The sequence below is a fragment of the Hyperoodon ampullatus genome (genome assembly GCF_949752795.1).
Source record: "Hyperoodon ampullatus genome assembly, chromosome: 4".
Lineage (NCBI taxonomy): Eukaryota > Metazoa > Chordata > Mammalia > Artiodactyla > Ziphiidae > Hyperoodon > Hyperoodon ampullatus.
The window spans coordinates 49,405,748-49,420,023 of NC_136917.1; the positions used below are offsets into that span (position 1 = coordinate 49,405,748).

At 48.4% G+C, this 14,276-nt stretch overlaps 1 protein-coding gene across 1 annotated transcript in view; it reads right to left on the reverse strand.

Annotated features, from left to right (window-relative positions):
- Positions 1-2,690: 2,690 nt before the first annotated feature.
- The window catches only part of ABLIM3 (actin binding LIM protein family member 3), a gene marked incomplete at both ends in the record, with an annotated part of 145,628 nt that continues 134,042 nt past the window's right edge, over positions 2,691-14,276 (reverse strand). Inside the window, 7 exons of the mRNA XM_079701541.1 lie at positions 2,691-2,804; positions 7,839-7,919; positions 8,453-8,460; positions 9,164-9,224; positions 11,198-11,256; positions 11,810-11,839; positions 12,980-13,127. Coding sequence (XP_079557667.1) covers positions 2,691-2,804; positions 7,839-7,919; positions 8,453-8,460; positions 9,164-9,224; positions 11,198-11,256; positions 11,810-11,839; positions 12,980-13,127 — 501 coding nt within the window. The remainder of the gene's footprint in view (positions 2,805-7,838; positions 7,920-8,452; positions 8,461-9,163; positions 9,225-11,197; positions 11,257-11,809; positions 11,840-12,979; positions 13,128-14,276) is intronic.

Sequence of the window (14,276 nt, forward strand, 5' to 3'; positions counted from 1 at the left end):
GGCCCTTTCAGCTCCCTATCTGTCCCGGCGGACCTCCCAGCTGGCAACGGGGGTTCCCAGGGTGAGCGGACCTCTCTTCTTTCATAACTCCCTCCCAGGGGTGCTGGTCCCTTCCTGATGCTTTATTTTTCTTTTTTGTCCTACCTGGTTACATGGGGATCTTACTTGAAGCTTTGGTTGTATAAGAAATCTTCTGCTAGTTTTCACTCGGTTTTCTGTGAGAATTGTTCCACATTTAGATGTATTTTTGATGTGCGTGTGTGGGGAGGTGAGTTCCATGTCCTTCTACCATTGATCTCCCTCCTCTTGTGTTTGTCAAATAACTGCAACACTGAATCAGATGAGGTCAAATGCAGAGGCTGGGTGGTTTACTGACCATGAGTACTCTGACACTCACTATGCTTCCCCACCTCCAGGTTCACTACCTCTTGGAAGTTGCCAGCTCACCTGGGTCTTATTTTCTGATCATAAAACCTTATTTGTTATTGGAACATCCTCTTCCATCCTGCAGGACCCTGTGTTCTGTAGGAAACAATTTGGGTAATGCTTACCTGGTCAAACTTTATTACAGAAGGAGAAACTGAGGCCAAGGGAGGGCTGCTCTCTGACACTTTTATTTTGAAAAATGTGCATGGTTCAGTCTCTCCCCACGTCACTCATCTCCACTCACACTAGAAACAACAGAAGGACACGAGTCTGGGTTGAAATTATGTGCATTTATGGGAAAAAAAATCCAACAATAACAAAAGCCCTTCAATCTCGCCAAGTTCTCAACCAGTGATAATGAGGCAGTTTCAATGATTGTGTCTGGCTGGGGACATTTCCAAAGGGGTCAGGACAGTTGAAAGACATTGGCCAAAAAGAAAAGATGCAGAGAGGGCTGACATTTTAAATGAGAGCATATTAGACCTCCCTTATGGCCCCTCATCCATTCACCCTTTCAAGTTACAGTCTCCTCCCAGTTGACAAAGATCCTTCCTGAACTTTGCTCAAATGCAGTCTCTTCCAGAAAGCTTTCCTTGGTCTGCACCAGCTGCATATGCCTTCTTAGTAATGTCACATTTTCTCATGCTGTCTCCTATCACTTTCTGCCTCACATCCATCATGTTTGAGTACCTGCCTTACGGTACCCATCGTTAGTAGGCATGCCCCTGAAGTCGGGCCCCATGTTGCTCATCCCAGTATTTCCATCTCCCTCCCCCATTCAGTGCTCAGTATACAGCAGGTGCTCAGTATACAGCAGGTGCTCAGTGAGGGTTTGTTGAGTTGAAGTCAGTTCTACATTTGCCACCACACATAACCTCTTGAGAGTGATAACTGCCATCTCCACTTCTTCATCCTTCCTCCACGACCTCAGTGGTCTGACTCCAGCCATCTCCAGGAAGGAACAGACCCCACCAGAAATCACCAACTTGTGGTTGCAGGTTTGGGATGGGGAGAAGGTTAAGCTTTCACCCCTGTTCCAGAAGCCAAGGAGGCAGGAAAGGCAGCCACTGGGGAAATCAGTATGACCATGAGTGGTGTTGGCCAATGCTCCATTTTGGAATCTCGTAAGTAGTCATTCTTCAAAAGTTTCCCCCATGAACCATGGCCAACTTTGCAATGCAAGCCGAGGATTGGTGGGGGTCTGGTTGGGTTGCTCTGCCAGCCCAGGGACCAGGAGACATGGGCCAGGAAACTTTCTATAGGACATGGCCTATATTACCTTTGGTGGGGGGAGTGTTAGAGGTTGTCTGTCTAGTTGTTCGGTTGGAGCTGTGGTGGGAACATTAGCCCTGTGGTGAGTTGTCAGGCACATAGATTGTAGTAAGGCTGAAAAATACAGGCTTCAATAATGGGCCTCTCCTCCAAAGGGGAAAGGGTCAGGAGGTTCTGGGAGCAATGAGGGAGGGTCCCAAGAGGTCCTGCAGCTCCAGTGCTAACGGGTGCCCTGCTCTGTCTCCTGCTTCCAGCTCCCACTCCCTCCATCTGGTTCTCCACATAGGGGCCAGGCAGGGGGCCATTGGAAGTAATAGTGCAGGGAAGGGAAGTGCTTTTTCTTTTCCTACCATGAGGCGTAGATTTGGACTAGTGAGAGGTGAGGATCAAGGATAGAAGGAGGATTGAAGAGGAGAGGAGAGGCCAGGGCCCTATCCACTTGTTTACTTCTGTAACGAGTAGGCATTAAACCCAAATTTCTAGCTGCGTCACCCCTAGACAGCATTGAGGTCCTAGTGGGGGTGATGAGAAAATTCTTCAGGGCTCTCAAAGGTGCTCAGTGACTTGGGGAGAATGCTGTGGATCCTCCCATGAGAGGGCCCCTCTGGGGCCAATAAGGTGTGAAAACTGCAGCATCCTCCCTGGAGACTGGGGAAAAGAGCCGAGAGGAGACTCCTTCAGGCACCTCCTTTAGCAAAGAGAGTTTGACCTTAGGGAACTCAAGTCAGGAGAGATGTTTCAGTATAAAAAGGCTTCCCAGTAAAAGGACGGGAGTCCCCACGAATCCCTTCCCAAATCCCATTGCACTTAGAAAAGAGAAAGGAAGGAGCATAAAAATATCTTGAAGATGTGGGCTTGCCTGACGATACAGAAAAGCAAGTCTCATGGCAGGCAGTGTGTCCCATTACACAAGAGAGGATTATACCGAGCTTCAGTATAGAGATTTTACATATATCTTTATATAAATGCATATATATTTATAGAGCGTCTGCCTAGAACAGCCGGGCTTGCTTCTTCAGTTCATTCCTCTTCCAGAGGGCCAGCCGGTCAAACTCGGAGATGGTCATGCCGAAGACTTGGTAGAACTCTTCCTGGGACAGGTGGCGCTGCAAAGAGGTGGGAGGAGACAGAGGGAACAGCTTGAGGACGTGAGGTGCAGGCTGGGGGCAGGTGGAGGCAGGAGTGGTTCCTGTATGTTTCCTCTGGGTACACTGTGCCTGGCAGTGTCTGACCCATGGAAGGTGTATGATGAATATCTGTTGAATGGATCAGTGTGTGAGTGGGTGTTTCCTGGGAGGGACCTCTGTAGCTGGTCTGGCTGGAGAGGCGTCCCCCGCCCAGGACTCAGGTGGTACTTCTGCTTCACCTAAGTGCCTCTCGATGCATCCCAGTTGACCTCTCCTTTCTGCAATTCCTGCTCCATGCATTGTGTCCAGGAATGTGTATGGATTAATGTTATCACTTTTTGCTTTGGAAGAAAAAGGAGGCATGCCCAAGATTTTAGGGCGTATTTCCTCTTCCTAATTAGTTTACAGATGATCTGGAAGGTTGTTCCTTAGGCCAGTCAATGAAAAAAAGTTACTGTCCAGATTTCTCCGACCCGCCCCCCCTCCCCGAAATGTCCTTTCATCTCTTTCTTATTTGAAAACAAGTATGTCATACAATGAAACACTGTTCTGCGCGCCTTGGCAGGTTTTTTAACCCCTTTCTGCCTGCCCGCTCTCCTGCCCCTTCTCATCAGCCTTGAAAGTTGATACATTATCCTAAGCTTTTAGAGTTAGAAGTATGTGGCACTAGTTAGAAATATAGGCTCCTGGGCTTCCCTGGTGGCGTAGTGGTTGAGAGTCCGCCTGCCAATGCAGGGGACCATGGGTTCATACCCCGGTCCGGGAAGATCCCACATGCCAAGGAGCGGCTAGGCCCATGAGCCATGGCCGCTGAGCCTGTGCGTCCGGAGCCTGTGCTCCGCAACGGGAGAGGCCACAACAGTGAGAGGCCCACATACCGCAAAAAAGAAAAAAAAAAAAAAAAAAAGAAATATATGGCACTTAAAATGTGGCAAAATGTGAAAAATTGGTACATTTAGGTGAAGGGTAGATGGATACTCATTTTACAATTCTTGCAACTTTTCTGGAGGTCTGAAATTTTATTTTTCAAAATAAAATTTACAATTATGTTTAAAGATAGAAATAGATGGCATATATCCTGCCTGTAGACTTCCTGCATTCACTTGCTGTTGGTAGCAGTTACATTAGCTAATTGAGTATTGAAGGAGATTGAATGAGAATCATGTATACAGCCACGTAACAATTAGACAATTCTCTGGCCTATTGTCCCTGTGAATTAATGTTTTCGCCACATTTCCAGAACTTTAGGTAAAAGTAACTTTGATACTTTTGTTAGATATCATTGGCTGCCGATGACTCTGAGTTGATTTTTTAGTACTTAATATTTAACACTACCACCAATTCCTTGTATTGTGTTTGTATTATGCTCAGTAGTTCATAAATGTACATTCACCCTCATTTTTCTCCTTTAATTCTTCTGACCTGATTTTCTTCTGAAAACCAGGAATTATTTCTACCCAACTGAAAGATGAGAAAAGCAAAAGTCAGCGAAATTGACTTGCCCAAGAGGGAGGGAGGGGAGGAGACTAGGTAAATAGCAGAGCTGAGACCAAAGTCCAGGGCTTCTGATTCCAAATGCAGTGTACTCTCACTGCCCCTCTTGGTCAATCCCATTAAGAATTTCATAAATACGTCTTTTATGAAAAATTTCAAAAATACACAAAAAAGAGAAAATAGCACAATGCACACCCATGCCCATCATCCAGATTCAAAGAGTTTTACCACATTTGCTTCATCTGTTTCCTTTGCTGAAGTGTCGTAAAGCAAACCTTAGACACTGTCTGTTCACTCCTACATACAGCAGTTTGCATCTCAAAACATACTGGGTATTTTCTTACATAACCACAACAGCATGGGCAAGGAAAAATGACAATTCCACAGAACTACCTAATACCTGTCTACAATAAAATTCCCCTAATTGTCGCAAAGTGTTTTTTTATAGTTGGTTTGTTTGAATAAGGATTCAAACAGCATCCACACATTTGGTTGTTAGACTCCACCAGTCTAGACAGTGCCCCTCTTCTTTTGTTCATGCTATTGACTTGCCCAAGTCTGTTTTACTTTCACTCGAGTGCTGAAAAATATGTGGATATGAGAGCATTCTCTGCTCCTTCCATAGTAAAGACTGAGGGAAACTGTCTCATTTGTTCTTTTTGTTGTTGTTGGAGTGATGGTTACTATTGATTCTCTAGCTGGCTTTCTCCACTGTGTTTAAAAATCTTTTTTTTTTTTTTAAATAAGACTCAATATAAAGGAATGGCAGACTAAACTACTCAAGTAAACACTGTAGGACACACTGAAGGAGTCTGAGGCTTTTCTTCTCTCCTCCTGTTAAGGGCCACGTGGAGCCTCCTTTCTCCTCTGAGTTCTCAGAGCACACAGTGGCAGCCCTGTCCATTTGACATTCACCGCAGATTTTAAAGCATAAAGGTTAAGTGCAGGGGCTTTACAGCCAGGCAGATATGAATGTGTGACCTTGGACATGGTAACCTCACTGAGCCTCAATGTCCTCTTCTGAGAGTGGCAGCATCCCAGTACCTACCTACCTCACGGATATTGTGAGGGTGACTGAGATGATGCGGGTCACGTGCTTGACACAGTGGCTGGCACTCAATCACCGGCACTCTCATTAGTGCAGTGATCTCTTCATGTGTCTGTCACATAGCATGGCCTGGTCTCTGTTTCCTTTGATTTCATCTCCTCCTCATCCTCTCTTCTGGGCTCACGTGGCCCCAGCCACACTCACCTCCTGCCGTCCTCCAACACACCAGACTCACTCCTGCGTCAGGGCCTTGGCAGCGGCTGTTCCCTTGGCCCAGAATGCTCTTCCTTCCTATATAAGCATGGCTAACTCCCTCACCTACTTGAAGTCTTTGCTCAATGTCATGTTTTCAATGAGATCTACTCTGACCACCCTACTGAAAACTGCAACTCACCCCTCCAACTCCCAACCCCCCCTCACTCTGTTCTCCTCTTACCCTTTCCCTCAGCCCGGTTACCGCCCAACATACTATATCCTTTATTTATTACTTGTGTCATTTACTGTCTCCTCACATGAGAACGCCAGCCCCAAGAGGGCAGGGGTCCTTGTTTTGTTCACTGATATGTTGTAGGCACCTAGAACAGTACCTGGTGTATATAATAGGTTTCAATAAATGTTTATTGAGTGAACAAGTATCTATACTCTGAGCTCCTTGAGGAGAGAGTCAGGGGTTTCCTTCTTCCATGCCCTTCCTGAACTGCTGCGGACGGCTAGGGCAGTGTCTCTAGCCCAGTGGTCTCAGCTCAGGCTATATATTAGACATCCCTGGGAGCCTCTGAAAAATACTGATGCCTGAGCTCCTTCCCCAGATAGTGATTTAATTGGACTCAGATGGGGCCCTGTATTGGTATTTTATAAAAGCTCCCTAAGTGATTCTGATGCTTAGAGAAGGTTGCGTTTTCCTGGTCTGAGCTTCTGGGTGTCCTGGAGGATGTAGGGGAGCAGTTGGTCCTCCATTACGAACCAGGTTCGTGAACATTTCCATCCCTAAGTGCTGGCTGGCTCCAGTGAGCCGCCGTGGGAGCTGTCCCCTTCAGCACCGGCAGACACTCACTGCTCGACTGTGAAACGAAGCCCTTGTTATAAATGTGGGGAGGATCATCTGCTTCCTTCCCTGCTACCCCAGCATGCCAGAGCTGAAAGGACTCATAGAGCTTCCTGGCCCACTCACATCTCCCTCCTACGGCTCCAACCCTCTACTCTGGGCAAATTCATCAGCCGTCAGGTCAGGGGTGGTCCCAAGAAGTGCTGAGCCTCCTCTCTTACAAGCCTGCATTCAATTCCACAGACATCTCCTGACATCTCCTAGTCCAGGCCCTGTGGTAGATGACAGACAATGTGTCAGGCAGAGGAAATGGGTGGCTTGATGATCTGATGCAAAGGAGAAAGAGAGGTATTGGATCTGTGCTCTTGACACAGGGCTGGGGAGGCTGGAGGAAGAGGTTAGCGACACATCCTGAAGAAGGCTTAGGGGAGGCTTTGGGGCACAGGCATCACTAGAATGGGGCCTTGATGAGTGAGGAGGCTGGCAAGATGGAAAGGGTGTTCCAGGGAGAGGCACTGGGGTGAAAAGGGCAGCGTGTGCTCCTGGAACTAATGTAACCAGGGACCGGGACTCCATGCCAAGTGGACTGGATGGCTTGAGAGCCCAGTGCCATGGTCAGGCCATGTCTGCGCCTATTTATGCTGTTCCCACTGCTCATGTAGCTCTCCTGCCTCTCCATCCATCTAAACCTGTCCACCTCCAAAAGTCCATCCAAATCCTTCCTCTTCCTGGAAGCCTGTGTCACCCCACCCAGCCTTAGTGGTCTTCTCTGAGTAACAGCAATGAAACACTTATGAAGAATTTTCTGCTCAGTACACTGCCAGATTCTGTGTGAAGGGCTCTATGTGTATTGTCTCATGTATGTCATTTGGCAACCTGAGGGAAGCATGACAGTCACCCCATTTTACAGAGGCGAAAACTACGGTTTGGAGAGGTGGTCATGTGGCCAAGCTGTCCAGTTCGGCATGGCAGCATCAGGGTTGGAACCCAGAGAGTCTTGCTTGAGACTTGCTTATATGTTTACCCTCTGCACAGAGCTGTCCCCCATCCTTCCCCGTCACAGGCACTGGTTTTCTATACAATCCTGCATAACACCAGTGCTGTGTTTCTTCTTATCGAACAGACTGCAGGCTCTTGGAGGGCAGGAACCAAATCTAGTTCTTCTCTTATGTCTGCAGAAGCATCAGCCCCACTTGGAGACATGCTGTAGCTGTGCACCACAGATGCTAACTGAATTGAGGAGGCTGCATAGAACAGCAAGGAACAGTCTTGGGCTAAGGAAACCAGGTTGGAGTCTCTGCTTTTTTAACCAGCTGTGTGACCTTTACGCCATTCATTCTGCCTGCTCCTCCCAAGCTGGGTTAGACCAGGCAACTTCTGGAATCATTTCAAACCCAAAGGCTCCTGCTCAGTTTTCTATACATACCTCTAAACGCGTCCGATCCACATCCTTGGGCAGTCGGTTTCTCCCTCTTGTGGTCACCAGGAGCAGTTCATAAGGGTAGATCTAAGAAGAGAGGAGGGGGGATATTTGTAGGTTGGGTGAGGGTGGTGGGCTTGTCCCTTCAGACATATTTTGTGTCTGGCTGGGGCTCCCTCCTCTGTCCAGAAAGAGCCAGAAATTAAAGTCTGGAGGAAGGGCTGAGTATGTCCTCTTTCGGGTTTCCTGGCAGCCTCAAGGCACCTTCTCCCAAAAGGCAAGGCCCTGGAGTCCTTGAATACTGCCAGGGATGAGCTTGGTTGCATTTGGCCTTAATGTGAGCACAAGGGCTCCTGAGTGTAAATGTCTCATATCTGTGATTGGCAAGCCTCTAGAGAGTCTCTGAGGGGGAACTGTCTGGTTTCAGGAGGCAAGAGATGTAGGGCAGGATTCAGGGAAACTGGGCCAAGGAGGGACTGGAAATGCTAGTCTTGAGAGGACCCTTGGGGTTATTTATCGATGTTCCCTTCCCTGCATAGACGGTGCTGTCATCTTCCTGCTGGTCCCCAGTGTAGCAACATGCAGGGTCCCGGAGACCCCCAGGGTCTGTGTATCTTTACCTTGTACTCTGTAGAGAGAAAAGAGACACACACAAAGTAGAAACCATCAGTCTTTGCTTTGCATCACTACACTGGCCTCTGTCATAGAGACACTGTCCTGATTGAATTCATCCCAAATCAAGGATGGTTTGAACACAATGGAGAAAGGGGTTGGGCTGATCCAGAGATAGGTTTTTAGGGGGAAAATGACGTTTGAGATATTTAGAATAGAAATAAGAAGAGTCTGGGACCATGAAGCACATGGGTGAGATCCTTCATCTTCTGGGGGGGAATCCTCCAGGGTTTGATGTGGGCCTGCCTTCCTGCCTGAGCTTGTTTGTAGGAGCTGGAAGAGGCTGGTGGGAGAGCATCACTGGAAGAGAGCATGAGGCTCATGGAATTTTTTCTGGGAACAATGTGCATTTGGCTCTGAGTATTTCCCTCCACCCGGGGCTGGCAGGCAACTGTAGCTCAGCAGTACTGGGAGAACAGCAAGCACTCTGTGATGGCTCTGGGAATCCAGATGGGACAGATGGCCTGGAGATCACCCAAGGCCAGGGACTTGAGAGGATGAGAGAAGAGCAGGGGAAAAGGGAGGGAATGGGAAGTGAAAGGGAACTCGGGGTTTGCACAGAGCCCAGTGTGGGGCCAGAATCGTTTGTCAAACGAGCTATTATGAGCAGTACATTATAATGAGGTCCCTGTGAAGTCCCAGGAGAGGCCGGCACTCACCTCGCATGCCCCAGTTGACAGCGTTCATGCTGTCGTAATGGAATAGGTCTGCGCTGGGTGTCTGCAGGGGAGACAGAACCAGGGTTGGCCTGAGGCACGCTCACCTCTGCCTCCCTGAAGTACTCACCCATCTCCAGAAAATGCACTGGGGCTGGTGGGACACGGGGCCCTCTCAGAAGCCTTGGTCTCAAGGTGGAGTGATTTACTTCACTGCCATATGCCTAGTGCCTAGGCCTGGCACATTGTAGGCACTCAGTAAATATTCATTTATTAGTGAATTACAGCTCATGCTTTCTTTCATTACTCAAATATCATTTTTTCTATGAGATCTGCCCTGACAACTCTATCTAAAATTGCAAATCGCCCCTTCCCCAACTCCCAACCTCCCTCATCCTGCTCAATTTCTCCCTTTTTTTCCATAGCACTTACTACCTCCTACACTGTGTATAAGGTGACTTGTGTACTATTTACTGCTTGCTTTCTATTTCTCCCTATAAGAATATAAGCTCCAAGGGCAGGGGTCTTTGTTTTGTTCGGTCACTGAGGTATTCTAAGCACTCAGAGCAGTGCCTGGCATACGTAAAAGGCTTTCAATAAACATCTATCTATCTGCTCATGAACAAATGTCTAGGCTTTGGGCGTGTTGAGGACAGGGTCTGTCTCTTCCCCGCTTGGAGGGGGTGGGGCCCCAACACCAGCCGTGGCTCTGCTATGGACCTCTGATCCCTTTTGTGTGCTTAACCCTAAAATTGTCCCTTAACAAGTCTACCACTTCTGTCCCTCTGCACTTCTCTACACAAGAGGGATCCCATTAAAAATCTGAGTTGGGGGCTTCCCTGGTGGCGCAGTGGTTGAGAGTCTGCCTGCCGTTGCAGGGGACACGGGTTTGTGCCCCGGTCCGGGAAGATCCCACATGCCACGGAGCGGCTGGGCCCGTGAGCCATGGCTGCTGAGCCTGCGCATCCGGAGCCTGTGCTCCGCAACGGGAGAGGCCACAGCAGTGAGAGGCCCGCGTCCCGCAAAAAAAAAAAAAAAAAAAATCTGAGTTGGATGGTGCAGCACACCTACCGGAACCCTTCTGAGTCCTTACCAGCACATAGGGCCCTAATGACATCTCTGTCTGGCTTCATCTCCACGCTCACTCCATCCCAGCCATACATCCTCCCCACCCAGGGACTCTGATACTGTGCTTCCCTTTATTAGCGTGGCTCTTGCTGGTCTTGGAGAGTTGAGGTCCCTCCCTGCACTCAGGCCTTTGTTTAAATTCACTCTCTGACCTTCTCTCTCTTTGCCTCCTTGCTTTGTCTTCCATCTGAGCACTTATGACTGCTGACTTCAAGTCACATAAGCACTTATTGGTTGTCTGTCTCCCCACCTAGAATGTGGTCTCCACAGGAGCAGCAAATTTATTCACTGCAGGACCTCCAGCACCCAGAACAGTGCCTGACACTTAGTAGGTGCTCAGTAAATAAATGTCTATCTCAGTGTCCTTGCCCTTTCCCCCATCACTTGTCTAGTCACAGAGCCTCTCCTTTTGCCAACAAGACATATTTTTCATCCCCCTTTTAGTCCTTAAACCACCTTACAGCTTCCATGAAGGTTTTACGCCGCAGGACATCTAAGAGCTCAGAAGGCTCCAAGCCACAATGGGTGAGTGGAACCCAGCAGTCAGGTGTGGGCTGTCGGGGGCAGCTGGCCCAGGCTCGAATCCTGGCTCAGCACTTACTAGGAATGAGAGCTCAAGCAGGTCACTGAGCCCCTCTGTGCCTCCATTTTCATCCACAAAATAGAGTTATTAAAAATAGTAACTACCTTTCCGGGTTATAATGAGTGAGTGCTTGTAAAGTGCTCAGCATGGAGTAATTGTGCCATAAATACTAGGTGCTCCCAGCCCCTCTCACAGGGGGCTCTTTTGTTAATGCACCTCTAGCCCCAAGGCCTCTGTCCAGGTTTCACCTGTAAGTCATCACTCCTGAGCTAACACAGGAATTGTGAACCTCTTGGGGATAATGTCCCTGGAGCAGCCTCTCTTACCCTGTGTAGCCCGTTTCTTCTGTAGGCAGGCAGGGAGGCAGATTTGGAGATGAGGGGGTCTGAAAAGAAGGAGCCAAGACAATTACCAGGAGCCCCAAGCTAGGGTTTCCTCTCCCTGAGGTCATCTGGCTGCAAATGGCCAATGTTACTCGTGGGAAGGGGGACAGACAGGGACCACCAGCTCCTTCCACTGCTCTCCAGGCTTACAACTAACAGTCTTAGGGGTGCCTCACCCTGGCAGAATTCTAGGCCCACCCCAAGTACCCACTCACAGAGTCTTCTGGTGTTAACCTGCACACATCTATCCTCCTATGATGGACCCATGTGTCCTGGAATTGGAGTCGAGCTGGAACTCAGACAGGCTCCCACGTGGGTGGAAGAGGTGTGTGCTCTTTCTTTCTCTCTGGGAGCTGTTGGGCATGGCAACACTGGTTCCAGGACCAAAGATTAAGACCCACTACCTGACAAACACATGGGGTGGACTATTTCAGATGGGGACTGTGCTGGGACATCCACGTTGTATGGGCATCACAACTAAGGGGGACCTGCTGCTGACTCAGCTCTGGCCCTCACAGAACATGACGGGCTGAAGGAAGGGCAGGCAGAACATACCGCTGTCAGCCAGGTAGTGGGACCGAGGGGCTGCAAGAGAGGGAAGCCAGAGATCAGCGTTCAAGGAGACAGACAGAAATGGCTCCCATACCTGGGCCACCCTGGCCAGCGGGGAGGATGGCCCTCCTTCAGTACCTCCTTTCCCACTGGTCAGTTTGTAACTGTTGCACCTGCACCCGATTCTCCCTCCCCCACCCAGCTTGTAGCCCAACACCTGGCACAGTGCAGGTGCTCTGTGATATTTGTTGCACAAATGCCATTGAATGGAGCTGAATTTTGAGCAGCACTGGTGCAGTGTACAGAGCCAGGGGTTGAAAACAGTGCCTCTCAGTGGTGAAACAGGGAAACAGCCCATCAGTTCATCCTGGCTTGGCCATTAATAGATGCCCAATTTCAGATAAGTAAATCATGCTTCGTTTTATCTGTAAAATGGGAGGGATAGTGTCTCCTTTATAGGGTTATTGTGAAGAATACAGGACATGGTATAGTAATGTGCTTAGCACAGTGCCTGACAGATACAAACCCTCAATAAAACTGGCTTTATCATCATCATGACCATCACCACTGTCATCTTTGAGCTCACCTAGAATCAAGGTGCAGTACAGCAAAGAGGGAAAAGCTTATGGCCTTGAAGTCACTCTATGCTGGGCCTGATCCGGGCTCAGTCACTTACTGGCTTTCTGACCTGGGGCAAGAGGGTTAACCTCAGGTCTCTCATCTATAAAGTGGGTGATAATAATCCCTCTACATTGTGGGTCTTTGTGAGGACCAAGGGTGATAATGTATCTATAAATGCCCAGCACACAGGACTGTAATAAATGGTACCTTTTATTATCCATGACGTATTGACCTGAGATAGGATTTCCTGGCAGGAAATCCCGCAGGGGTAAGTAAGAGAGGAGGCAGGATGGAGGAGGAGGAGGATGCCTCAAGAGGCATCCCCTTTTATCTTCAGACTGTTAGAAGAGTTTTTTCTTTACATGGAAACTGATTGGAAGTCATGGCTTCAGATGACCCAAAGAAGCAGAAGTGACTGCTCAGGACAGAGCATGGTCTTATTTAGTCTGTATTCTAGACCCTGGTGAGGCCATAGAAGGTTAGATTCACTAATGGAAGAACTGATGGGGAAGAGAGTGCCCCCACCCCGGCAGGTTACAGAGCAGTGCTTACAGCCATTTAGGGACATATCATAGCCAGCTGTGTGCAGGGCCTCTCGGCTGCTGGTGGAGCTCCGGGGTGGGGTCCAGGGATCCGCGTAGGAACTGGACCGGGCTTTCATCTCTTCCTTCAGAATTAGTCGGCCAATTCCACTCTGGAGCTGGGGGTGGGGGAGGAACAAGATGAAGTTAGAAGGAAGCAAAGAACACTGAGATGGAACAGGCTTAGGAAAGGCTGAGGGACCAGATTCTCTATAGTGAACCTCTGGCACTTTTTGCCTTTTCAGTGTCCCTCTTTCCTTGCAGCACCCATATTTTCCTTTGTGGGACTTCATGTCTCTTCCACAAGTAGTCCCGTGGTCAGGGTGGGGCTCTGGTGGTACGTACCAGAGCCCATATACAATATGTGGGCTTTTGTGTGTGTGGCTTCTTTCACTAAGCATAATGTTTTCAAGGTTCATACACATTGTAGCATGTATTAGCGCTTCATTCCTTTTTATAGCTGAATAATATATTGTCTGTCATATGGATATGCCACATTTTGTTTATTCATTTGTGAGTTGATGGACATTTGGGCTGCTTCCGTCTTTCGGCTCTTGTGAGTAGTACTGCTAGGGACCTGCGTGTACACGTTTTCATTTGAGTACCAGTTTTCAGTTCTTCTGGGTATATACCTAGGAGTGGAACTGCTGATGGGTCTGTGAACAAAGAATGTCACCTAACATGGGTCAGTAAACAAAGGATGTTGCAGCCATCCAGCCAACAACCTCTGCAGCCACCACCAACAGTATACCCTGAGAGGATTCAGAATGGAGTAAAACAGGATACTGGGCCTAGATAGTTAAGGTGCATATCAAAGGAATGATTTCAGTGCATCTTCCCATACACAGAAAAGGGCTAAATTCATTAACATGAGATGTCTGCTTTTTTCTTTAATTAGAATCTTTTGACGTTTGACTATCTGCTTTGTTTTGTTTTGTTTGTTTTTGCAAAAATTCCTTTATATCCTGGTTCCTCCCTTACCTCTTCAGAACTGTCCCTCAGAGCTGTCTGAGAGGCTGTCTCCCGGGCTTAGGTCCTTAGTATGTCTGCTGAATAAAACATAATTCTCAACTTTTAGGTTATGCAGTCAACAGTTTTGACAGCTACAAAGGGACCCAGAGCAGACTTTTCTCCTTTGCCTGAACTCTCCAAGGATCCAGAGCCTAGGTACCAGCAGAGGATTCTTGGGCCCATCTGCCACCTCAGAGAGTCCAGATGAATTTGGGTGAGTCTCTCCTGATTCTCAGATCGCCTGTTATTGGCTGATG